The sequence below is a fragment of the Phoenix dactylifera genome, chromosome 9 (assembly GCF_051530095.1).
Source record: "Phoenix dactylifera cultivar Ajwa chromosome 9, Ajwa_hap1_PhDact_Kaust_v1.1, whole genome shotgun sequence".
NCBI classification, from domain to species: domain Eukaryota; kingdom Viridiplantae; phylum Streptophyta; class Magnoliopsida; order Arecales; family Arecaceae; genus Phoenix; species Phoenix dactylifera.
Genome location: NC_143198.1, coordinates 26599128 through 26626323, shown reverse-complemented (window position 1 = coordinate 26626323; position 27196 = coordinate 26599128). Strand labels below are relative to the sequence as shown.

The 27196-nt window shown below is 37.3% G+C and overlaps 3 protein-coding genes across 10 annotated transcripts; 2 read left to right on the top strand and 1 right to left on the bottom strand.

Moving 5' to 3' along the window:
- Window positions 1-340: 340 nt before the first annotated feature.
- LOC103714999 (polygalacturonase At1g48100-like) lies at window positions 341-5660 on the top strand. The gene is made up of 7 exons (XM_008802498.5): window positions 341-777; window positions 1661-1792; window positions 2321-2485; window positions 3623-3667; window positions 3767-3974; window positions 4621-4811; window positions 5064-5660. The coding sequence occupies exons 1-7, from the start codon at window positions 460-462 to the stop codon at window positions 5454-5456; spliced, it is 1452 nt and encodes a 483-aa protein (XP_008800720.3). The 5' UTR covers window positions 341-459; the 3' UTR covers window positions 5457-5660.
- Window positions 3987-18792, bottom strand: PDF1B (peptide deformylase 1B). Of its 7 annotated transcripts, XR_015968916.2 has the most exons (9): window positions 18430-18792; window positions 18085-18223; window positions 15041-15233; window positions 12206-12316; window positions 10467-10529; window positions 8179-8291; window positions 7973-8077; window positions 4514-5535; window positions 3987-4438 (listed from the first exon to the last, which is right to left on the bottom strand). XR_015968916.2 is itself a non-coding variant. In XM_008802499.5 (7 exons), exons 1-6 carry the CDS (start codon window positions 18638-18640, stop codon window positions 8190-8192), a joined length of 819 nt encoding a protein of 272 aa, XP_008800721.3. In that variant the 5' UTR covers window positions 18641-18792; the 3' UTR covers window positions 3987-8077; window positions 8179-8189. The 7 variants fall into 7 exon arrangements, 1 of the variants encoding a protein (XP_008800721.3); XR_015968915.2 differs by having other exon boundaries at window positions 4514-8077; XR_003387152.4 differs by having other exon boundaries at window positions 3987-5535.
- A 1320-nt stretch (window positions 18793-20112) lies between these two features.
- On the top strand, window positions 20113-26679 carry LOC103715001 (1,4-dihydroxy-2-naphthoyl-CoA synthase, peroxisomal-like). Of its 2 annotated transcripts, XM_008802500.5 has the most exons (9): window positions 20113-20766; window positions 21897-22019; window positions 22443-22544; window positions 23402-23440; window positions 23524-23622; window positions 23851-23898; window positions 24607-24702; window positions 25843-25965; window positions 26371-26679. In XM_008802500.5, exons 1-9 carry the CDS (start codon window positions 20449-20451, stop codon window positions 26485-26487), a joined length of 1065 nt encoding a protein of 354 aa, XP_008800722.3. In that variant the 5' UTR covers window positions 20113-20448; the 3' UTR covers window positions 26488-26679. The 2 variants fall into 2 exon arrangements, with proteins under 2 accessions (XP_008800722.3, XP_008800723.3); XM_008802501.5 differs by lacking the exon at window positions 23851-23898 and having other exon boundaries at window positions 20398-20766.
- The last annotated feature ends 517 nt before the right edge of the window (window positions 26680-27196 follow it).

Sequence of the window (27196 nt, the reverse complement as noted above, 5' to 3'; positions counted from 1 at the left end):
CTATTTTGTATACTATTTTTTTTTTTTTTTGGTACAACAGCTGATCATCTGGCTCTAGGATAGGTAAAAATTGGATTATTTTGAGTTATTGCTTTGAGTAGGTGATATTATCTTAGAGGATGTAGAACTCCTGCACAAGTGAGGTAGCAAAGGAAATAAGGAATGGGACATTTGAATTCGTTGGCAATTGTATCTTTTCATGAAAAAATTGGCAATTGCCTTTCCTTTTTATTTATTGATGAAAAATTCGTTGGTCTCATTGTTGCTCGTGGGCTGTGGGTCAAGAGATGCTGAGGCCGTGGTTATTTAAACCTACCCTTCCCTCCTTTCTCTTCTCACCACCCACTCCGTCGCCTCTCTGTTTCTTCTCTCTCTCTCTCTCTCTCTCTCTCTCTCTCTCTCTCTCTCTCAAACACACACACACACACAAAAAAAAAAAACATAGGTATAAACGTAAAGATGAGCGGCATTAGTCTAAAAGGCATTGGAGTGCTCCTTCTTCTTGTCCTTCTTGTTTTGTACTCCACTTTCGATGTCTGTGATGGGAGGAGAGGCAGGCATTGGAGGCAAAAGAAGGCTCCATATTCCTCCTTGGCAAAAAAGAAAGGAAAGGGAAAGACAAGTGGAAGTTACCACCATGGTGGCAGAGGCCAGTCAAGCCCGAAACCGAGCCCGAAGAACAGCCCGAGCAAAGGATATCCGACAGCCCCCAAAGCAGCGACGTTTGATGTGCTTGATTTTGGAGCGAAGGGTGATGGTGTCACCGATGACACTAAGGTGGCTGACATTAACCTCTCTGAGTTTTTCTTTGGAATTAATTGAAATCTTAGGACATTCCTGGTTTTTGCAGCGACCAGTAGCAGGGGATAAGGCCATAACAATGCCAATAACCAACCACATTGTTCTGTTTGCCCGGCAATTTAAAAAAATTCTAGTCAGCTTTTCTTTGGCTTTATAGTTCTCTTAGAATACAGTCAATGGGTGAAAAATATAGAAATAAGGATAGAATTCTGTCTCTTCGGGTAGCGGCCATGGGCATTTGCAGCTCCTGATGTTTAAGGTTTGGTGTTTTCTTTTTTCTCCTTTTCGCTACTGTGTGTGTGTTTAATAGGTAAGAACGAAAAAGGTATTTGCTAAATGAGCAGGGCTTTATATAGATGAACATTTTCATAATATATTAATGTTTCTTATTTTTTTTAAAAAAAATACAAATATCTCCTCGTTGCAACTGCAACCCTGTGGCTAAAAATAATGTGGAAAAATATATAGATTCTGCAGCTGTTGTAGATTAAGAAGAATAAAAGGTTGATGTTTATTCTTGATGGGATGGGACTTTTTGCTTCTTTGTCTGTTTGCAAAAAGAAGGCAGTGGTCGCATTATTTCATATCCCCTGATCTACTCCTACCGCTTGTTGATAACCTAAATTGTGAAATAAAGGGTTGATATTTAATTTTGATGGGGTTAAGTCTTGTTTGCATGTTTACTGAGAAATGGGTCTTTGACAAGGATGTGCTCTTTGCCCTATTATTTTCTATTGTAAAGCAGAATTGAAATGGCTTAGAAGCATTTGTATATCATGAAATGGATATCTTAATCTGCCCTATACAAGGAATACTGGATTCTGGTCATGCATCACAAATCTGATCTCATGGAATGCAGGCATTCGAGGCTGCTTGGGCTGCTGCTTGTAAAGTGGAGGCTTCAACCATGGTTGTTCCAGCAAAATTCCAATTCGTCGTTAGGCCAATCTCATTCTCAGGACCTTACTGTCAACCCAATATTGTATTTCAGGTACCAAAATGCTGCTATAAATCAGTTGTAAAAATTAGTGTGCCTTTAAAGAACATTCGGTTGCCAGGGTCCCTCGTCTGCGACGCATTGTGCTCACAGGGGTGAGATTGAGTGGGATCCTGGTCTAACATCTGGACCCAGGTCTGGATTATATTCCAGATCTCGGACAAAAAGATTGGTCTGGGTCCAAGTGACCCACTTAAATTCGGTTTTTGGCTGACACCGAGTCAGTTTCTACTCCCTATGGAGTTGTTGCCCGGTATTTCAGGCGACAAATATATCAGAAAAAGCTTAATGACTAAGCCCAACATATGAAATTTTTAATAATAGAGTTAGAATATGGGATGGAGTTTAAACTCAGGACCTTTGCTCTCATACCATGTTAAAATCGTTTGCCCTAAAAGCTTAAGCTGATATGATGAGGTAAATTTATTTATATATTTTATATTTTTTAATATTGTCTATAAACGAGTATAATGCAAAAGAAGACACAAAAAACCAATAACGACAAGGTGGTCTCTCTTGCAGTTGGACGGAAGGATCGTTGCCCCAACAAGCTCCAAAGCTTGGGGTTCAGGCCTGCTGCAGTGGCTCCAGTTCACCAAGCTCAAAGGCATAACCATCAGAGGCAGTGGCATTATAGAAGGCCAAGGAAGCGTCTGGTGGACAAACTCCGAATCCGATGTTGACCCGGTAAGCATCGCGTTCCGTCTCTCAAGACAATTTGGCTGCAGGGTCTCAATATATTCATGTATTGCTCCATAGTGTCAGAACCCCACAGAACACCCAGGTTGACTTATACAATGACTGTCGTTCGCCATGTTGACAAAAACTGATGGATGATAAAAGGCAAAGTAACCGTCACATGACCAAATCACTGTTGACCATGGCTGGTCCCTTGATACTCGGCAAAATGCAGCACCATAAAAGTTCAAATATAATTAAATTCAGAAAGAAAATAATATGGTTCAAAATTCAGTCTTAAAAAGTATGTACGGTAGAATTTCAGTTATATACATATTTGGATGTATCGGATATGGTTTTAAATTCGACGGTCAAAAATTCACAACACACACTTGCGTACGTATATACATATATAATTCAAAAATGTGCGCATATGTGTACATACTGATCATAATAATATTTAATACTATAAAGATATAAAAAATATATTTAATTTTTATTTTATTAGTAATTCATGATTTGAAGTCACTCCCCCAATGTCCATCCCACTTTATAAGTGAAGAAACATATAAATATTTTATCCATGTATTTTACCAAGTAATACATAGGGGGTGGTATACAAAACAATTTTTTTCTGAATATTCGGCTGATTCAAAAATAATACATGCATAATTCATGTATCGACATACTGTTGACTGAATTAAAAAAAAAGGACTGCTAATTAAATAAAAAATTAATTTTTCAACTGTCACAAAAAGTTGAATTTAAATATTTTTCTATTGAGTAAACAAAGCAAATGGCGAATAACGGCCACTATTCTCACCACATCAGTTATAATGGAACAACTGTCAAATAACAGCCGAAATTCTGATACTGGTTGTTGATATTTATAATTAAGCATCCTTTCTCAAAAACCATTGCAATGATCATTATAACAGCCATTAAATTACCCCATCTCCCATTTTAAGCAACCATATCTGCTAGCAGACTACTGTGTTAAATTATATCAGAATAGGCTTCCCCAGTTCCAATTTCACTTGATGTCCCAGACTCATTTCTCAGTCTGATAACTGTGATGTAAAGAATCATACTTTGCTCATGATGGAATCTAACATGAAAATACTTACCTGCATCTATTTGTAACAGATTAATGCTAAGCTCAGTGCAAAAATGCCAGAGATCAAACCAACAGTAAGGATTCTTGCGTGGCTTTCTAAACAATAAGCAATGCTTCCATTCAGACTGAATAACATTGTAATCTGTTTTTTTTTTTTCTCCTTTTTATTGCAGGCTCTGAGGTTTTATGGGAGTTACGATGTGACAGTCACAGGCATAACTATACAGAATAGCCCACAATGCCACCTTAAATTTGACAACTGCGAAGCAGTTCAGGTCTTCAACATGACCATTTCTTCCCCTGGTAACAGCCTCAACACGGACGGAATTCATCTCCAGAACTCCAAAGATGTATCCATCCATCACAATGATTTGGGCTGTGGTAATTCCATTACCCTGGTAGAAAATTCTCACTATTTCAGAGTTCTAAAGATCATGCAGGCAATTGTTAGCCACCATTATACAATACTGGGAGCAAACCCTTATCGCTCACTTGTAACAAGAAAATAGATGAATAGGAGCCTACAGTAGACTGAACAGGTCCCTTAGTGCTCAAGCGAGGGAGGGGTGAAATAGAAAAAGAAAAAAAACCAAGAGCTACCCATTCCACATCTGTCTTGTAAGGTCCAGTTTTGCAATCTTCATCCCTCCCTGCTTTCCTTATAAAATAGGGGTTCTGAAGATCCTTTAAGCTGTCCTGCATCATCTCATTTGGTAGCTGTGCTTCATGCACTGATAAACAAGACTTGAGAGGTTTCCTTACCAAGCAGAGATGGGATCTTCAAAACTCCCTTGAAATTGGAATGGGGCATAAGACTTCATGAACAGACTGTTTCTGTTCTTCATCTACAGCAAGAAAAGGAAACAATAAGAGGGGGAAAAATCAAGACTCAGACATTTAACACAAGGCAACAGAATTACCTTTCCTCGTATATTTCTGATGTATAACAGAGCACATACTGAAGTGGTCAACAAGTCTAGAATCCCATATGTTTGCTGACACTGGATTTTTGGCTTGTGTTATGCAGGCGATGACTGCATCTCCATCCAAACAGGATGCTCAAATGTAAACATACACAATGTGAACTGTGGACCAGGCCATGGGATTAGCATAGGCGGACTTGGGAAGGACAACACCAAAGCATGTGTCTCAAATATAACAGTAAGGGATGTGAACATACACAGCACAATGACTGGTGTCAGAGTCAAGACCTGGCAGGTGAAAAACCTCTCACCTCCATCTCAGATTTCATCCAATTAATGACCTTAACAATTCCCTCTATAGACTATACGGTACTCGTGCAACAAGACTAATTCCCTCCTGCCAAGATTTTGTAATGACATAGCATCAAGAATGCCATTAAGAATTTTCCGTTCTACCAGAGATCTGTAAAACATAGATATCCTTCAATTCTTTAAGCTACTTGGATATGTTAAAGACTAAACTGCTTTCACAACATTCTAAATGCAGGGTGGCGCAGGCTCTGTTCAAAGCATAAGATTCTCAAATATAAAAGTCTCGGAGGTCCAAACACCTATTGTCATCGACCAATTTTACTGTGACAGAAGGTCTTGCAAGAACCAGACATCAGCAGTAGTACTGTCAAGCATTGCATATGAGAACATTAAAGGAACATTCACAGTGCAACCAGTGCATTTTGCATGTAGTGACAGTATGCCTTGTTCAGGCATCAGCCTAACAGAGGTAGAGCTCAAACCACTGCAGGAACATTACCACATGTATGAACCTTTCTGCTGGCAGGCCTATGGGGAACTGTACACCCCAACTGTTCCTCCAATTGTTTGTCTGCAAGCTGGAAAACCAACAAGCAACCGGATCCAGTTCGATCACGATTCATGCTGAGTTTGCTGACAATGCCCCAGTCAAGCAATATTGGTGGATACATGCATGCGGTCGTGATTCTTCCGACCCCTTTGCACCACTGATCAGAGTATACATAAATAAATAAATAAATCTATATATATATATATATGTATGTATGTATGTATGTATAAGTTATAAAATTAGCGGCATTACAGTTATTACGACAAGTTCACATTAATTTCCCATTCAAGGTGTACACTACTATTGCTGAGCCTTAGGATCACATAATAATGCATGGTCATAAAGCCTGCTATGGTGGATACCACTTTCCCATATCCGGGGAATATAGACATCACTTATGCCAGATTTGTAATGGCTCAATATTTGGGAAGTAAAAGAGCAGCTATGCTGATTCTCCGCTTGTACAAAAATAAACTACATGAGCATCATGGCTATCTGAAAGCATTGGATACACTCACATCTTGATTCTTCAGAAATAGCTTTCTAACAGTAAAACTTTTCACGCAAAAGAAGAGACGACAATCTCAAACAGAAGCAGAAGTTGTCCAAAAGACTAACTCAAGGCCTTAAAAAAAGCTGTTGCTTCAGTAAAAAGATATGTGATATAGCAAATGACTGCTGACAGAAATTAACTGAATAAATGGGATGCCTCAATTGCCATAATTCAGGAAGTTAAGCTCACCTCTCATGCAGATGTGATGTTAAATAAAAGCTTCAATGTTAAAGGATCAAAAAATTAAAATATCACTGTTATAATATTAATAATTTTTGCAAATAGATAAGATATACCAAAGTATGAATGAGCTGCCTTGTTAGCAAACAAATGAACCATAACCAAGCCTTATGACATAGAAGACTAATAGCCAAAGTCTGCAATCTAGGTACCGGGTACCGTATCGGTACCTTATCGTTTCAGTACGGTACGGTATACCTCTGTGCCGAAATAGCTCTCTAAATATTTTTTCAATTTTTATCTTAGTACACCTCGGTACGAATCGGTACGCACCTTGGTACATGTTGTATACCTCGAAATAGGGCGGTACACCTCGGTACATATGGTATAGGGTTTGTACCGACTTAAAGGTGTGTTTCATATCAATTTTCTGCTGGTACGATACACCCCATACCGGACGGTATGAGGCGGTATGGAAGACCATGCTGATGGCTTTGCTAAGTTAGAGCCTTAGGTTTGTAACTTTAGATATGTAACTAGATATTGAAAGGGCTTTTTAAAAAAAAAAGGGTAAATCATGGTTTCTAGCAGTTCGCTTATCACACACTATCAGGTTTTCTTTAAAAAAACCTAAAAAACCTAAAAAACCTAAAGCTCTAAATTTTTTTATGGGGGGTTTGGAATATGAACATATTCTGTATGAGTTAAGGAATCTACAACTATTTTTCCTATCAGGTTTTGTGTTTTGGAAAAGAAAAGCATCACTTAGTAAAGAGGTTGCGCGATTCACAGATCTAACAAATAAATCAAAAATGTGAAATTTGCTATCTGCTCCAGACTAGTTCATGGATTATCAAATTTTTGGATAACAGTTCTTCCGAGTAAAAAATAATCATCACCAAATTTTCAAAATTTACCATGCCTGGTGTATGATCCATTTTAGGAGGCTTTGTTTATTCTCAGCATGATCTGCTGAACCGGCCCGAACCGGCCGGTTCAACACGTACTATACCAGTACCGGCCCCAAACCGGTATGGTTCACCTGTGAAAAACGGTTTCGGCCCTATAGGGACCGGAATTGGCCAATTTTCGCTGTGTACCGGTGCGAACCAGGCTGGATCGCATCGGCCCAAGCGCGGCTTCCCCGCGCGCGGGGAAGAACACCAGTGTGGGCGCAAGGCTACGTGCCCGCGCGGTTCCCCGCACAGGGAACGGCGCCCGCGCGCTGCCCCACACGAGATATTTAATGCCATAGAGTGGCATTTGTGGCATTTAACGTGGCGGTGCACGCGTTCGCACGCGTTTAGCGAAAAAAGGTACTGGTACAGTACCAGTTTAAGCCGGTACGAACCGAAACCGTACCCGTACCGGTGCCCACCGATACGGTCGGTACGACGGATTTTGATTCTTAGTTTATATTTTCTTTTTCTCAAAATGCACCCTGCATAGGGCTTTAGCCATCTTTGACTCTATAACCTAAGTAGTATTATGTGGTTGCATAAGATATCTAATCCACTTCACAGCTCTCCTTCATTCCTACATCATCAAGAATCACAGTATTTGAATTAATAAAATTGTCAATAGCCTCAGACTGTCTGCATTCCAGCATCATATCTAGAAATACACAATATGTAAAATTGAAAAAATTCACTCGTATTTATAAAGTTCAGAAAAGTTGAAAGTTCCATCTTTTTGTCCAGATTTTTTTTTTAAGAAAAGAAACTTTTCTCTGATTGCAATTATGAACAATGTAAATGCAAGGCTTCAAAAAATGGTAGGATGCTCAAACACAGAATGTCATCATATGCGTTCTTGACAAAATTATGCTCTGCAGGGGCAACATACTAGAGCAAGCAAGAACCTTGTGAATTTAGAGTCATTGGCTCTTGGCACATGTAGTCATCATGATATGACCTATTCCGCTAGGTGAACTCCAACATAACTTCTGCTAAACATGTTTAGCATCCTGTAGGTGCAAAAATTAGAGCAAATTAATATTACAGAAGTCAGTACAGGTGGACATGACTAGATAATTAAATATGCGATATCTGAGTCAGCAGAAAGCACCTGCAGGTAAATCATGTTCTAGCAAAACCAGCAACCTCCTTTCTTCTTTCATATTGATCAATGCTTTCGGGGCTTGGCAGTCCAGTTCTGCTTTCATACTTCATTTCTAGAGCCTATAGTCAATGCAATGAAGTTTATAAACTGAAAGAAACCAACCAGCCAAAAAAAGAGCATGATTATCAATGTAAGCCAACAATTCACAGTTGAAACTACAAATATTGTTTCTATGTATCAGCGTGCTGCATACATTCTACATGCAAATATAGTTTGTTTTTTTTTTTTGCACATAAATCCCTCATAATACAGCTTCCAGTTTGCATAGACACCTTTAGATGTACAAAAACCGCACCTGTTGTCAGGTTCTGTCCTTATCTGGGTGACCTGATAACCTGACTTAGGAATAGATATCCAAAGTCCAAATCTTTCTAATTCACTCTTCAGGAGCCCTGATCCATTCTACAGACTCCACCCATTGTTTGAGCTCAATCTCTCAAAAACCCAAAATATCTTTCAACATAATTTCTTGGAATCAAACACCAGAATATTTCCAATTCATTCATATGTTGCACAATCGGAGTTCAATCATAATAAAATGCTTTCTAGGATTCAGACTCAAATTAAGAAAAACAATGAGCAAATATAGATCATGCATGGCCCATAGGTCAATATCAGCCAAAATTATAAAACCATCATTGGTGTTGCCGTGTTGGACTAGTTGAAACATTTTGATTTTGGTTTCAATGCTATAAAAACAACACTGCCTTTGGATTAGTTCTGGCCTAAATTGAAACCTTTTGGTTTCAGTTTCACCATACAGAAACTTAAAACCATATCAACAATTGCCTCTTTGATTGAGGCAAGTTTCGTGCAGTTATCCTCCATCCGATCAAGTTCTCTGTTGCAAATGTTTGGCATTTGTCTTGAAGAGGCAAAACCTGCACCTGAAGATCTCAAACTATGTATGTGGCACCTTTAAGAAAAAACCAAGTCTCACTCTTCTACTCAATGTATATCAGACATGTTCTTTCTCCTAAAAAAGGTGTTCATAGTCTCCAACTCATCAACTCTTGTTCCAAATAGCTTCTTTTTTTTTGCTGTAAATTTCTTTATGTCATATTTCTTAAAAATGTGAACTCCACTAGTCTGCATAAGAGGGCATCCTTTAAGTGCCTGGAAGCTTTCGTTAAATGCGATATCCCAAATCCAATGATCATGCTGGAAGAAAATTTGGTCCTTGCGGCTATTTTGGGATGAAACCTTTTTTGCCATCATCTGTACACCTCATGCACCAGTAATATAATTAAAATGGGAAAATCATTATGTCGTACAGCTAAAATTATTCTTCCCCTTACATTCTGTTCTCTATCACACTGCAGGTCCAGCCACCCATCTCTCATCTTCAACTCCCCATAACCATTTAGACTAAAGACCCAACTTTCTTTTATGGGCATCCCAAATATAGTATTCTAGGTCTTTGTTGATGCATATCTTTTCTCAAATAGCAAAGTGAAATTTTTCTATCCATAGAGGTATCTTCTGAGAAATGCCTTGCTGTAGAATCCCGAACTACATGACTCTGAAGTTTAAAGTATGTAGATAAGATGGTCTTTTCTTCCCACCGACTAATCTTAAGGTTCCAGGGCAACATCTTTCTTGCGCAAATTTGTCAATGACAGGAATTGACACTGATTCATAGAGATGTTATCAGATTGAGGGTTAATTGTAAAAGTTCTCAAAATCTAATGGATCATAATTGATTCACAGAATTCCATGCACAAATTAAGAATATCTACTTGTGAAACTATGAAAATTCATTATCATAAAACCAGAATATATTTCGGATACGTAAAAGTCAGCTGGTTAACTGCTCTTCGTTATGCATGCTTAAATTAATGTTAAAATAAACAGGAAAATAATTCTTAAGTTTGCCCACATGGTTATACACATTAAAATTATCTAGCATGGTGGACCTCTAAAAAAGAACTTATTGATTATCCAAACAACCACCTTGGTGAAGCAGCAAGTCAATAAGAGGAAATTCATGGTATTGCATGGCAAGATTTCCCACAGTGCCATACAAAATCTCGATGAGATCCACAATATTTCAATTACTGCCATTGTAATTTTCAAAGCTATGCTTTTTCTAAGACCAACTTTGAGATATAAGATTGCCCCAAAATGCCAAAGAATGGGAGAGGACACAGGATTTAATTGACATCCACTCAAAAAGAAAAGAAAATTAACAACAACAGCTCACATGCAGCTATAACAGTCATTATTCTTCTAACCTTCAGATCTGAACGAATGCTTTCAAGAACATCTTCAGTCATCCGATCAAAAAACAGAGTTCCCTGCAAATCACAACCTAGCTATCAATCTTTGTAACCAGTTGCTGGGCAAAGTGCGAAATAAAGAGATATTTGAATACACGATAGTGACAAGGTCTCCAGAGTGGAAAGAATATTAAACATTAGGAAAACTTATACAGCTTCAAGAAGATAGAAATCATCTTCCTATATATGATTAGAAATGGTATGACGGTGATGAGATTAAAAAAATAAAGGTGATGCTGTTATACTTAAATGCCCCATGAATGCTGCATGAAGACACTCAAGTAAGAAAATTAGTAACATATGCCAATAACTAGATGCTGTTGGTTCAAACATACCACCAAATCTAAGAAACTTTGCATGCTTAGATATGGCAATGTTGACAACCTCAATTTGAGTAATGATATTTGGTTTCTATTGTATTTTGCTATTATTCTCAGCAAAGAAGGTTTCAATCAGAGTTAGTTTTAATGCCAGACCAATGAAACCTAGCTTTGTTGGGAAGGAAACAGAAAAGAAAAAAGAGCGAATAAGTGGGAGAAGGTACTGAAGTTGTTAAAGGATTAAAGTTTTGTGAAGGAAAGGTATAACGTAATGAGGTGGTTGGTGCACTACGGTTTTGACGGAAATAGATGATTTAGAGGAATGCCGTAGGTTGCTTAAGCAAATTTTGAGTAACTAACTGTAGAAAAGATAGAATTTGGATCGATGTTCTAAAAAGCAGTTCTTTATGCAGGCTGCTGTAGCACTTTGGCAAAAGATGGGAAGCAACACAATTTTCCATTAAAAGAACTGCGTTCAACCAAAATTCATGACATAGAATGCTATGGAAAGTAGAAATATATCAGAAAATTAAAGATAAAGAAAATAAAAGGACAGAAATGGGAAAAAAGTAGTTCCTTCATACACTGGTCAACCCAGCTTACACACCTTTTGAGTTAAAGTGGAACTCTTTGAGAAAAGAGGTAAAAAATTGAAATCTCAGCATGAACTTGTAAATCCAATTTTTAGAACTCCTGTCATATGGCCGGAAACCTTCTGTTTTTCAGAACATGAAATATCTATATATATTTAAGAAAAGAAGGAACGCTATATGGCTGGTTCCTCCCAACTTTTTCGTAGTTTATTATATATTATCATCATGTCCTTTTAATACCAAAGATTATATATTCTCTTAAAAAAGCTTAGGGAAAACTTAATGTTGATGGGGCTTTATGAGCTTTGCGAAGCCAACCAGATCCAAATAGCTGGAGAAAGCCCTAAGCTTGAACTTCATGGTTTTGGACTATGTGAAATGTTCAAGTTATCTCATTATTCTGAGATTTTTCTATTCATTCACCGGATTGCATTAGAGTCGTTCAATTCAGATGCTAGAATATGATTCTTACTACTATAATTGACAAATCATATACTTTGATTCCTTGAGATATTTTGTAAGATAATATACCAAAATGACTGAAAAAGACTCTCTTTAAATACATTATAGTCTTTGACCAAGTTTTGTTAGCTTAAAGAATAACTAAATTTTTTATTTCGGAACTAACAAGTAAATGCATTCTCAGGCAATGATTGAAGCCGTGCTATAAATAAGACATCAGTTAGGTCCTTTTTTTATATTTATTTTCCTCCCTGCTCCATATTTACATGATCCAACCAAAAGTAAAGAGAGAATGTGACAGCATAGAATAGACGAAAACCTGCAAATGATCAAATTCATGCTGGAAAACTCGTGCAGGAAGACCAGACAAGTTTACTTTAAACCTCCCACCCGTTATATCTCGAGCACCAACCTTGACAGATGCAGGTCTCTGCAGGGAAAGAACAAAAAATATATTAGAAGATCAAGTTATTTTAACAGGCAGTATCCATACCTAAGTGTGTAATGCCAAACTTTTATTTTGGTCACACATCGTAAACCTCTCAAATCAAAAATTCAAGATGCTAGTTACCCAATAGTAGTATTAACTGCTGATGCATTAGTGTTGTATAAACAAACAAATAGTTTACACAATTGGATTGGTTTGGATAAAGAAGGGGTATGCTGGTACAATTGAGGGTCCACATTCAACCAGTGTTTTGAACCCAGTGACTTGGTGTAAACCGTTCTGGGGTTAAGGTCATAACTCATAAGCCACCAATTTGAATGCTGATCAACCATACAACCTAGTCCTTCCATAATCCCCATCCCATTAGCGATTCAAGCCATCCACCTCCCTCTCTCTAAACCTATGATCCCACATTCTCATACAATTGCCCCCTTATCTCAACCCCGTCTAGCCTAACCACATCCTTTGGTTCCTACTCCTTAATGTTTCTTTGACTTTACTGCCACACCACCATTCCAAAATTAATGTTTGACCATTTATTTGCTTCATAATCAAAATCCTAGAGGCATGAACTCTTTTCAATTGATTCCTATGTGTCATAATAAGAAAAGGGGTGGGGGTAGAGTCAGAGTTGCAAAGGAGGCATGATTTCCATCTTTAACATGACTGCACCTTAATGGTGAGATTTTAAGGTACCACCAACGGGCAAAAGATAAGGGTGGTCAGAGAGTGGGCACCTCTCGTGGCCATCAAAACTATCTCCAATGGCAGTTTGATCCTTTTCTCACGTTGATGGCATGCTCCTCTCTCAAAACTATCTTCAATGGCAGTTTGATCTTTTTCTCACATCGATGGCATGCTCCTCTCTTCCAATAGCAACATCCTCTTCTCTGGTAACATATTCCTATTCTACCTCGATGGTGGAACCATCCTCACCCAACGATCATGATAAAGATCAAGGGGGAAGCGGAAGTAGTGGCACCTATGATAGAAAAGAAAAGGAAGAGGACTAAAGTATGTTAGTGGAGACGTGCATTTTGTTGCCTCTATCATTCTAGTCTTTAAAACTAATTTAACCAAATCAATTGAATTGTCCGACCCATGAAGTTCAAGCAATTTAAACCACTTAGGTCAACAATCCAAACCATACCGACCAGTAGATGTACCATACCATTATAGTAGCAAAACATACCTGATACACCACCTTATACCCAGTGCCAAATACCAAGGGATATACAATACCGAGTACCGACACTTGACATGGGGTGTACCAATTGGGTATTAATACAAATACTGAACCGATACTTAGAACCTTGGCGGGTTTTATTGTGACTCAACTAATAAGTGTTTGTGTGTGACAAGTCAACCTGATCAACCTGCTTGGATTTTAAAACATTGTTCCCAACTTATAAATCTATTTTACAAGACAAGATGGAAAAGGAGATGTCAACATTAATGATATCCCTACCCAACTCCTTAAGGATTATAGAGGAGAACAAGTAGGAAAACACTTCTCAAGCACTTTTCAAGATTAGAAGCTGAGGTCTCTAGAATCTATCAAGAGAGGTTGATTAAGCAATCATAAAACAAGTTTAAGGTCTTTAGGCTGAATAAAAACCATGTGGTATTTTTCAAGTCCTTTAAAAATTAGGGCTTGACAAATTGTTTGTTGACAAAGAGCATAAAAGCACTCAATACAATGGTAGAAATCCATCACAGATTGGAGGATCTCTTATTGAATTCTCCAAAGTTTCCATTGGGATGACCAGTTCTTTAAAATCAATAATCATTAATGCATTATTTATTTGTGGCATTTAGCCAGATATATGCATCAAAAAAGGACCAGCACCTTATAGTATGGAGCCCATGAAAGGTGCATGTACAAAATTATAGAACCACTCTATATAAGATACACTTAAATATAGGATCAGAGTAATCAACATGGGCAGAACATTGACATGTACATATTATAATGTACATACAAAATTGTCAGCAATTACAAGAACTCTGATAAAATTTAGATATGCTCTCTAAGGAATTGACCACCTCATATGTTGTATCAATAAAGCCACAACTAAAGCCTATGCAAGTGTCTAACTAATCATTTACTTCCACTAAGTTTTTGGAGTAGATAAAGTTATAGTTGTAGCACTTAAATGAGATCCTTTATTATTACTGTTGTTGTTGTTGTTGTCATTATTATTTGGATAAGATCCTTATTAGTTAAATTTAATATAAGTAATTCAAAAACTAAAGCATTCCAAGATATAATCCATTTGGGCAGCATTTAGTTTGGGCACAAAACAGGCATAAAGATTGGAATAAGCTTTATGCCTACCAAACAGCTTTTAGCAAAATTGGTATAAGCAAGAAACAATTATGCTGGTCAAACTTGTTTATGCCAAGCATAACTATTTCAAGGAAAGATTGTCATAAGCTATCCCTGGCATAAAGCCATAATTTATGCCTGCCTCCACATTTTAATGGATAAAAACATGCTCAACCAAAAATTATTCCAGAAATTCTAGCTAAACAAGAATAGGAAAACTTGTGGCACAACTATTCCAATAGGCATAACTATTCTTGTTCCATCTCTTTAGCCATAGGGATTGCAATAAAACTACTCATGATTCAATATTTGAACAGCTATGTAAAGTTGCAATTGATGCACAATACAAGCAGGAAAGCCAATAGGTCAACTCTCACCTCTACATCTGCATAGATTTCTGGAAACGATAAGCAACCCTCATTGTAAAGTATAGTCCTTTTTGAGGTTTTGTAAACTACCGGGTTCACAAGAACGATTTGCTCTCCTTCACCACGTTCACCAGCAGGATTAAATACCATGAGTTGAACACTAATTCCAACTTGGGGTGCTGAGAGTCCAATGCCATCAGTTCTGTGGAGAAAGAAGAGATATTTCTCAAAAGTAATTTATTATCAAACAATCATAATAGGCATACTCAGAACAAAACTAATCTGGCAAAATTATCCAGTTCTGTAAAAACATATTCCCAATAAACATATTTACAAAATACTTTTAGGATTTTTTTTTTTCAATTATCAAGGAGAACTCATAACATAAATCACAGGAGTGCCTACAAAGGACATGATTAAGACATTTCGTATATCAAATTAAACAGAAAACAAAATTCACAGCATGGATATCAAGGGTGCACATTTTCCCTACAGCCAATAATCTAGTTTTTAAAAATAAACAAACAAAAAAATGCTGAGTAAAACTGGTTTAATATGCATAGATTTGGCAGTGCTTATAGTGCAACTTTATAAAACTTGCTTATCTAATATTGTTTTTGTTGACGAAGAAATTTAAAATACGGTCACCAAACTGACAAAACTACTAAACTTTGCTTGTTGTTGAAGTTTGTAGTCAGATGTAACTAACAAAAACTTCAAACAGTTTATATGGTAGTCCTAATCATATGCTCTACATGCATTCGAACTGGAATGGGAGATGTGTATATTGTCAACACAACATATATAAATCCCAACAAGGCATGTTTTTTCGAAGCATAAGATGCCTTGAAAGCTTTAAAGAAATATCACACCAATCTTATAAAGAAACTTTGCTCATCTGGAAACATGGTATATTTCTTTAGCAACAATGTCTATCACTATTCAACATAAAAGAAAGAGAGATAAAAAGAGAAAAAAAAGAAAAGAAAAGTAACAGAAGTAAACCCAAGTCGAAATCAAGAGCATATACCACAAGTTGATGATTTTCCTAATACTGATGTGTTAGGCTTCAGAAGGTTCACATTCACTCCTATATGCCTAATTGTGCTACATGCAAGTGCATGATAATCCCATTGTGGTGCACCTTGAATGCGAATTTGACGCACCAACCAGTTAAATACAGATAAACACAAAGGGACATACGCAAACAAAAAGGTTTTTCCAACTTCTTGGTCAACGTTTTGGATCCTGCTTTGCCATTGGCTGCTATCCAAGGCCAAGGCTTCTAAACTGGAAAGTGTTTTTAAATTCCTCTCACCATTTTCATCAAGGCCTTGCAGGTCTTGACTCTCTCCTCCTTTTGTTCTAATTTCTATCCAAGACTTGAAACTAAATGGCCGCCCTCTCAGAGTTGTTTTTGACCAGAATTGCATATCCAGACCATCTCAAACTATTTTTTCACAAAGCGTGTTACATTAGCAAGCTTCTTATGTCATCATTGCGACCCTTATGAGTCCAGAAAATGTTTCAGTGAGAAATAACCCAAAATGAGGGCAAGTATGAAATGTTCAGGCGCATATACCAATTCTCTCTATATGCCTCTTTACACTGATTTTAAAAATACAGGATTTTGCATCATAGTCAAAGCATTGCTTCGGGCATTTAAAAGTGGTTGTGTCTTCGAAATTAGGGGAACATCAAAGCAATGCAACTATGTTTAACTACTCATTGTCGGGTTCAACATCACAATTGTCACTAGAGTTTCCCAACAAGCAACATATTGACATATCCAATGTTTCATACTTGATGCTTCAAGCTAGGCCCTAGTTTGCGTATACTTAGCTGCTTATTTTGGTCGGTTGTCTCAGTAATGATTGTCATCTAAACATGCAGCAAGGGTGCCAAGTCTTAAGGTGTATTGAGGTGCCTAGCGCTTCTATCTCTAAAATGCCGATCAAGAGAACACTTCATGCAAAGACATACACACACATACACAAATTTTTCACACATGCACACACCCCGACCAGCAAAAATGCTGACCATACGATGGACAGCATTAAAAAATGTATTTTTTTCACCAAGTGTATTTTTAGGGGAATGATTCTAAACAATTCCACCTGTGCATCCTTAATAACAACACTCCCAAAACTTTGTGCGAACCTTGAGAGACTTTGACAGTCGATACTTTAAGTTGATGTGAGTAGGACACCCCATTTTTGAACTGCCAAGGCTGTTGCATTGTGTCATGTCCAAGTATCCAAATGTGTTAAGAGTCTGAAATTTCTTGAACTGAGGTTTCCGAGTAACAAAAATATCAAGACTACAATGAGCCCAATAACGATGATAGCTAGTTGAGAGAACTTGTGCTGGTAAAAGTTATCTGAGGCTCTAAGTTACAAGCTGGATCTGAAACCCAAATCCTAGTGTCCCTTTTAGCTTATTGTGAAATTCGCTTGCCAAGTTCCTTTCAAAGTTTTAATGATTTAGGAGCGACCCCATATGGGCAGAATTTCCATCTGACAGAACAAATTAGCCCAGTTGTATGCTTCCGGATTGATCTTAACTCTTAAGTCACTCTTAACATCTTATCCAGGGCCAGTTTGGATAAACTGTTTTACCAGTCTATCTGAATGAATTCCAACCCTGATAGAAAGCTTCCTCCATTCTTCCTACATATGCATGAAGGCCTTCACAAATTCCCTTCGACAAGCATTGAGCTCATCTTTGCCCGTTCGTTGTTTACAAATATACTGCTTCAAACAACTCCTCGATGCTTCTTCTCTTACTATGTTTCAGCAGGAATAAAACCAGAAATATAAAATCTGAACTTCCTATGTTTCACAACCACTTCCAACTTTCCGTTTCGCTCTAAAGTCTGAACAACATCCACTGCTGCCAGCAATTAGCCAATGCAAGACATGGAAAACAACACCAACATGCTCAGCATCTACCTAAGTTCTAGTCTTACATATTAACCAAAGATTTTACAAAATTACTTGGGCTTGTAAAGCATGAGTCTAACAAACATAAAAAACAAGAAGAAAATAGCTCACTTGTACATAAGATCAAACATCTCTTCGACCAGCTTCTTCAAGTTCTCATCAAATGTATTGATGCGCTTATTCGTCGCTCTCAGGATGGGGTCAGGATACTCCACGATCTTTAACGGCGACTCAAAGCACAGATCAGCAGCTGGAATCCAAAAATCGTACACAATTATGAAATACAGCATCAGACCAACATAAAAAAATTGACGCACCAGAAAGGGGGACGATTTCAATCAGAAATCCAGAAGGAAAAAATCTTGATGGCCCAAGGAAGAATCAGATATCAATAGTTCTTTGGCATATGATCCATATAGTCATATTTAGCCCCAGAAAAAAGGGGATACAGCTTACTGGATGCGAAGTCGTCTTCTTGGAAGGAGAAACCGCGCCGAGCCTGGGCCGACACCTCCACGAGCGGAGAACTCCGAGCTACGGGTCTAGAGGAGAAGCGGCGGAAGCTAAGCGATTTCCCGGCGGTGGTGGGAAAGCTCGAGCGGCCGTGGAGGAGGGGGAGGACGGCGGAGAGAGAGATAGCGGGCAAGGCCCGGAGCCGCGCCGCCATTCGTTATTTGTTATTCTTTGTTTGTGTGCCCTGGTTTCTCTTCATTTTCCCTTCACCCGCGGCTTGCGAAAGAGGGAGAAAGAACGGTGGCACCAGGGCGGTTCATCCCGGGTCCTGAGGCGCACGCGAACCATCAGGTCTAATTGGGTGGTGTTTCTATTTTTTTCCTTTTTTCTCTAATAAACAAGTGATCTAGCCATTTAGGCAGTTTAATCCATCTAAAAAAACTTTGAGTGGTGGGGAATCCTAATGCATTACGTTGCTGAATGTCTTATGGAATCCTATTAGGAGAGAGATGTTGACTTCATTCAAAAAGATCTCTACTCAAATCTTATTAGTTTTAAATCAAATATAAATTCCTACGGTGATAATTTGAGTTGTTGGGCATGATCTTCTATTTCTAAATTATTTACAAACAAAAAAAATCATGTGATTTGTAAACCTCTAGCTTAAACATCAAGTAGTCAAAAAGTAAGCATTATCTAATTTTTTTTGACCAGTTGATGCATAAACTAAGAGTCTCCAAAATATATAATTTTTAGTTATAAATAATTTAAAGATAATGGATCGCATCTAATTATTTAGATTGTTAGAACCTCTATTATTTAATCTAAACCCAATCATATTTGAATGGAGATGGCCAAGACAAGTACTCTCTCTTTCTCTGTATCTTTTTCTCTTTTTTTTATATGGAGGATATAGTTTAACATGAATTTATTGGTTTGCTTCTTGTATTAAACTATATCTTGACATACACTATCGATGCAAAATTGAACATGCACCTTCTTGAATCTCATAAATATAAGATGTGACTTTCAAATTAAATTACAATAAATACATGCTCCGTATCTAGCTAATAAATAGAATCTTTTTGACTTTAAAATAGAGAAAGAGCTTTCTCTAGTGTGCATTGCACATTTAGCATTTAAGTTTGTATTTATATATTGATTAAATGCTTTCAATTGTTAAATCGCAACTATATGGTAGGTTATTGGATTGAAGCCTTGATCTGACCTACTTAATGATTAACAAAATGCTCATGCTGATTCTTCCTACCATAAGTCTCATCATTTTGCCCCTTCCTCCTCCCTCAAAGCTGCTAGTTACTTGTAGGAATTGTTGCTAGGGCCACTCATCACAAAAGTAGTGCCTTCAACCATATGAACCTGTCCCGTGGTGGATGGATCAAATTGGCAAGAAACAAACTACTTGTGAAGAGAAAAAAAAAAAAAAAAGATGGTTATACAACTTAAGGTGCAACAACTGCTAGGAAGCTGTTAATAAAGGAGGAGAGGAGGGAGAGATGTTGAAAAGAAAAAAATCCTCTTTTATTACATTAGGAGACAACCATAGCCCATCCTTTATAAGAGGAAGGTAGCTATCGTATACAACTTATGTACAGTTACAACGGCTACCGTGTCAGGACATATACAATCATGTCACTAGCTAAGTTAATATTGCATTTATATTTTAGAGGACTGCAAGAGAAAAATATATCTTTGTGGAGGGCTTAAGGGAATATATTTTGAGGGGATGAAGAAGAGGGTGGAGGGTTCTAGGGAGGCAATGGGATGGTGATTAAAAGCGTGCAAGCTACGGATGCCCACTTGCCGAGACACATCGTACAGCCACCACTATCAAATGATTTGGGGCCGGAAGCAATCAAAATAACGGAGTTCCAAGAGCCTCTCCGTAGCCGGTAGCCCCAGTTTTTTACCCTCAAGTGGGACCCTCGGAATTTTCCGAGCCCGTGATTCTATCTTCCCGTAGCCTTATCCAAAAGGCACAGCTGACTCTATAGAACTGCCATGGCCTCTCCATCCTTCCGTCCAGCCAAAGCACCAGATTTAGCCCAGCTCTCCGGAGCTCCTCTCATGGCGGACACCCCAGGGAAGGTGTTCAAAACTCTAGAGAGAAGAATAGCAACCCTCACCAGCCAGCTCAGCCCTCCCCCTTCCTGCCCCCCTCTGATAAGTCCCTCTATAGCTTCAGCGGATGATAGCTACCATCGCATCCATGGGGAAGTCCCAATGAAGGAGGCCTCCTGGGGAGCAGTGTGCGATGAAACAGGGAAGGAATTTACCGACATTATCTACGAGAAAGCCGTCGGAGAGGGGATCGCCAAGGTAACATAGTGGATTGATACTAATTGGTGGCTTCTATGATTCGGGTTTTGACCATTTCGTGTAGAAATATATCTGGACTCACCTTAGTGTTGTGGTTTCAGTTAATTATTGGTAAAAAAAATCCCTTCTTTAGCTAAAGTTGCTGTTTTTAATACATGTTTGTAGTTTTGATAATCTCACGTAACAATGCATCTGAATCACGTTAATGTTGTGGTTTTCAGACAACAATTGGTTAAAAAAACGCTATCTTTAACTAAAGTTGCAATTTTCAATTTATTAATGTTGTTTTGCCCCATTCTGTCTTACCTTTCCATCATAGTCTAGTAATTCTGAGGTGAACTTTTGACCTGCCGGACAAGGATGACTCCATGAGGTAGTTCAAGAGATGTACTGTTGGTGATGTTAATTTTATGTAATAATCCCATTCTAGCCTGTTGTGTAGGTTGAGAGTTGGCAGTTGTTCCTGGAAGTGTCATGGCGAAGAGCTTAACATCACCATTATGCAGTGAGGATGCTTTGCATTCTATGCAGAAGATGCATGACATTGTATTTGGTCTCTGTTAGCATTAAGAACTTGGAAGATAAACAATAAAATGGGAAGTTAATTAGCATAAGTTAGAGGATTCGAGAGAGTTTTTACGAAGAGTTTAAGTTATAGAGTCTTGAAGGATTAAGATAACCCTGTTTCTCAATTGAACGTTTGTCGGAAGAAGTTGCTCAAAAATCAAATAAGGTGCTATTTACTGATTCCTAAAATAATTTTTATTCAGAGTCGCAAGCAATTTAAACCCATTGGATGCTGATGTAAGAATGTCTGCATGGTACACATGTACAATATTTATGAACAAAATGCATCTTTGCACTCAAATTGAGAATTAAATAATGCATGTAATAAACTACATGTTGAACACGTATGAATTCAACTACCCTTTTATTTTTTTTAAACACCAGATATTTCCTACAATTTGCTTGCCCAATTAGATAATATGTACTTGTATATATACATAAATTTTTATGTTACATATACACAGTCACGTATATGAATTCATGCATTGGCAGTTTTGTGATATTTTTGTCCAAGATCACAGACCTGAATGTTCGATTTAGTTAATTCTCTTTTACTTCTGCAGATCACAATTAATCGTCCAGAGAGAAGGAATGCTTTTAGGCCGCATACTATTAAAGAGCTTATTCGTGCATTCAATGATGCTAGGGATGATAGCGCTGTGGGAGTCATCATTTTAACAGGGAAGGTATATCGCACTGTATTTTTATGAGCGTATATATTTTTAATCCAGACATTGCTTCATTATAGCAGTATTCTTTATCTTGATTGCTTGCTATTTGTCACATAAAAATTTCCAGTGGTTATAAAATCCTCGTGATAGTATCTATAACCTTCAGTATTTACATATACCTTTATTAAATAAAGATAATTGACTAAGCTGTTAATTTTCCAAACAAGGATGAGAAACCTCAAAGTAGTTAGTGAGCTGTTGATACTTGTTTCTCCTAGTGATTCTTCACTGTCTATCTTTCTGTATGAAGACTTATGAATGAGAATACCACAACAGTTATGGCTCTTGACAAATTTAGAATATTATGTGCAAACATGGTTCCCTATTGTACTATTTCAATGTAAATATTTTAAAATTTAAACGGTTTGCTTTTAATAGGGAACCAAGGCCTTTTGTAGTGGTGGTGACCAGGCACTAAGAAGCTCTGATGGATATGCTGATTTTGAAAGTTTTGGTCGTCTTAATGTTTTGGATCTCCAGGTACATCTTCATAACTTTAATTTCCCATGCTTTACCGTAATTATGGTGAAACTCAAAATATGGTGCCAGGCACATGTATATAAAGACATAGGAGTGATTTGAACTTTCAATGTGCAAAAATCATGATCATTACTTCATGCATGAACACATAATGTATGTCACATTGTGCTATTGTACTTTCTTTGCGGACCTCATGAAGTTATGACATGGTCATTGTCCTAGAGTTGAATTGTAGTCAAAATTGTTACTCACCGAGCATGTAATATGACAAATTCTTGTATAGGGCTTATACATACTTATTTTGTGTAAAAGTGAACTTACGGTATGGTTGAATAAGAAGGTGGCATGGTTTGCCATACCAACCTATAATGTCTTGTACCAGGGATATCATATCATACTGATAAGGTACTGATATAGTATCTAGGTACAATACAGCACAAGTGCTGAATTGGCCTATATTGGGTGGAAACAACCGGTTCTGCTTGGTTTCCTATTGTACCAACCCATACTGCCTGGTTTCAGGTGGTATCATGGTTGTGCATGAACTAAGGGTCTCTTAACCCAATGCCGATATGGGGACTAGCATGGTAGCTGATACAAATACAGCGAACCTTGGAAAGCGGTGATTGATTATGCACTGTGGATCCTGGATATCTTGTAGGTAGCACGAGACTAATCTTTAATAATTTTGTATACTAGCTATCATGAGATTGCCACATAACTTAACGAATATATTTTCCATAAGAATAGTGCAAATTCAAGTTTTCATAATGGCAATCAAGTTTCAAGCATCATCAGTATATTTTGATTTTTTTTTTCTTTTTTATTTTAAGCTTATCTGTCATTTTCTTGTCCAGGTCCAAATTCGTCGTCTCCCTAAACCAGTTATTGCTATGGTATACTTTCTACTTGCTGTTTGCTTGTTCACTGTTTAATTCATTTTGTTTGGACATTAACCTGCTTTCCTATTTTAAATTAGGTAGCGGGTTATGCTGTTGGTGGTGGACATGTATTACACATGGTTTGTGATCTAACAATTGCAGCTGATAATGCAGTTTTTGGACAGACTGGTGCAAAGGTGCTTATTTTATTGACAGGACAACCAGCTGGCTCTCATTATTCTTTTGTTCAGTTTGTAAGGTTTACTGTGAATTTCTTTCTCCTAGTTTTCTCACTCATCAATTTCTCTGTTGATGAGTGACATACAAAAATACACTTTAGGCATTCTGGGTTAGTGATTTTACTTCAGCTGCCAAAGTCATCATAGCTTTACAATTTTCTTCTTTCCCTGCCATGAGTGTTGCAGGTGGGAAGTTTCGATGCAGGCTATGGGTCTTCCATCATGTCCCGCTTGGTAAGCTAACCATGCGAGGTAGGTATTTGTCATAATGTATACCCCCTTAGGAGAACTTAGAGCTCGTTTAGTTCACGGAAAAAGAAGGAAGGAAAGTGTGGTCAACGAAAAAGTAAAGAGATGCCTTTTATTTGGCTGGAGTTTTCAAAGGAAAAAGACTGAAAAGTTGTATTTCCGTGAAAATATGATTTCCACGTTTCATGGAAAAGTTACTTTTCCGTGAGCCGGAAATCGAAATATTTTTATTTTTTTTCAAAAAAGCCCTTCAAAGATCCTTATTTGATCCAAAGCATTAAAGACCTAATTTTTATTAAGGGTATAATAGGAATTATATATAACTTTCCTAGAAAAGTGGATGGTCAACCAAACATAAGCACTCTGAAAATCTGTCACTTTTCCATAGTCAACCAAATATGCCAAAAGTACTTTTTCAGGCATCCTCTTCCCAGGAATCTGCTTCCGAGGAATCATATTCCTATGAGGCAAAATGCTTTCCGCGAACCAAACGAGCTATTTTAGAGAATACCTTCTCCTGGTTTTTTGCCAGTTCCTTAAAGGAGCATTTATTTTACATCATTGAACACATATTTTCAATGTTAGTTTTGCTTATTATAAATGTGTTTAGAATGATAATAGTATCCTTTGAAGGGTAACTGTATCTAATCTGATTGCCTGCATTTTCTACTGCATTATTTCATGGCTAAACAGGTTGGGCCCAAGAAAGCACGTGAGATGTGGTTCCTTTCACGATTCTACAATGCTTATGAAGCAGAGAAAATGGGACTTGTGAATGTTGTGGTTCCAGTAAGTTTGACATATGACAAATTTGATAATAAATTGTTAGTTTTCTGTCGCCATTTTTAAAAAACTGGAAAACATGAAGTTCCTGAGAGCTAAACGCATGCAGCTGACTAACCTCCCCACTTATCTGTTTTCTCTTAAATTTGTTCTATAATATTCACAAGCCTTATTAATTTGGACTTAGTTTTGTTAATTCATCACCAGTGTTTCTCTTTAATTTGTTCTAGAATATGGTTTGTAATTATAATTGTCAAGCCTTATTAAGGACTTAGTTTTGTTAATTCTTCACCAGTGGCTCCTCACCAGGGAGATAAAACTGTTGTCACTTCAAAATTGTCAAATCCTCTTGCAACTTTAATCCATGATCTCTTATGTTTTCCTCTTTCCTGATTATTCCTCATGATTCTAAGCCAACCCTTAGATGGTCCAGTTTAGCCTCTGTCAAACATGCTCACTGCATTAGTTCATTTTCCATGTCTGTCCTGTGGGGGCATGACTTCTAGGCTTCCCCTGATGGTATGCATCTGGAGTATTTTCCTTCTTATATTTACCACAAATTCACTTCAGCATCTTAATTTTGCTAACATTTATCTTGTGATTTTAATAACTTCACATAAATTCAGTACTCCTGAAATACATGGTCTGTTTCTCGTTTTTTCTCTACAGCTGATAGACTGAAAAGATTTAATAAGCAAACTGCTATCACATGGTAAACTATATTAAGAGAAGTAATCCAGTGTTCCACAGAAGTATGTGGATTAAAATTGATGAAAAACAGCTTTAAGGGCTGATTTGCTATCATATCATCCACTATCTTCTAAATAATAAACTAGTATACCCACACCACGAAGTATCTGATTCCAAATTGAGACAAAGTGGCTGTCAAACAAAAATTCATTGATTTTATCAGTTGGAAGTGGGTATCTCATGTCATAAACAAGAATCGAGGCATGGAAACGGCCTTTTAACCTGGCAAACATGGTTTGGTATTTTCAGAAGTGCAGAGGTACCATGTAAATCATGTATCATTCTTCATATTGGCTAAAGGGAGCTTTTTTTTTGCATGTGTTTTGATGGTAGGCTAAAGGGAGCTAAATTGTGTTGAGGGAAGTTCAACTTAACAAATTCATGTTTTATCTACAGCTTGAGAAATTAGAAATGGAAACCCTGAACTGGTGCCGGGAAATCTTAAGGAACAGCCCAACAGCAATTCGGGTGCTGAAATCCGCTCTTAATGCAGTAGATGATGGCCATGCTGGTCTCCAGGTATCGTATGTTACCTACAGACACAATGCTCAACTGTGGATGCAACAAAATTTTAAAAATTTCATTTATGATGTGTTTTCTTGATGCATTCCACCAGCCACCTCTGAGAAAATGAAATGATCTACATTTTTTAACTCCTAGCAATCTGAGGACATGGCTCTTGTTCTTGCTCGAGTGATCATATTTGAAAATTTTACTTGTTTCTCTGTCCATGCAGTTTTAACTATCAGAAAATAATGGCCACGCCCAACCGAATAACTTGTCATTTTGCAGGACTTCTCGGCAAATGTTAAAATTTCGAATCAAATGGACAGTTTCATGTGTCTGATTTATGTGAAACATTAGATGCATCTTTGATAGTAATGTTAAATTCTTCAACAGTTGATTAGCATCATTCTTGTGCAGGAGCTGGGTGGCAGCGCAACACTCATTTTTTATGGCACGGAAGAGGCAAATGAAGGAAAGACAGCTTACATGCAGCGACGGCGCCCAGACTTCTCAAAGTTTCCTAGGAGACCTTAATGCAACTCCATATCATGCATTATTTTTCGATGTATCAATATTGTCTTCCATTGTCAATAATAATATGCTTCTGAAAATTGTAATTGATGTTGAATTGACTATAATTCGATCACTTTGAGCTCTTCATGATCATCCATTGTAAAATAAATCTCATCTCTCACAAGAGCAACAATGAAGAGTATTGCTGTCTCAGAGCCTATATGAACAATTCATACATAGAGTCTGCCCAATTTTGTGAAAGTGGAAAAATATATTTTCATTTTGAGATGCTACTGGACATGTGTGCTGCATGTACACAACTATTATCAAAGCTGTGTGGGTTGATGCATAAGAGATGTATTGCTTCTCTACTGATTAAAAATTACATAAGCACACTTCTTTTTTTTAATGTGAACCAGTTTTTTAATTAGTCTTTAATATAGGCACTTTTTGGTTGTGGAGGAAAAGAAAAGATAAATTAGTAAAAAAGAAAGAGGAAAGATCAATGGATCAAAGTAACAAAATTATGAAGGAAATTATTAAAAATAATTAAGTTAAGCTTAAGTTATTTTGAACCGCTTGGATTTTTGTATTTTCTCTTAAAATCATAATTTACTAGAGAAAACTTTGATCCTTTGCTTTATCTTTGATTTTCATTAATATTTTTAATAATATTTTTTTTTGTTTTGTTGAGGATAAATTTTTCTTTAATCAAATCAAAATCCAAAAG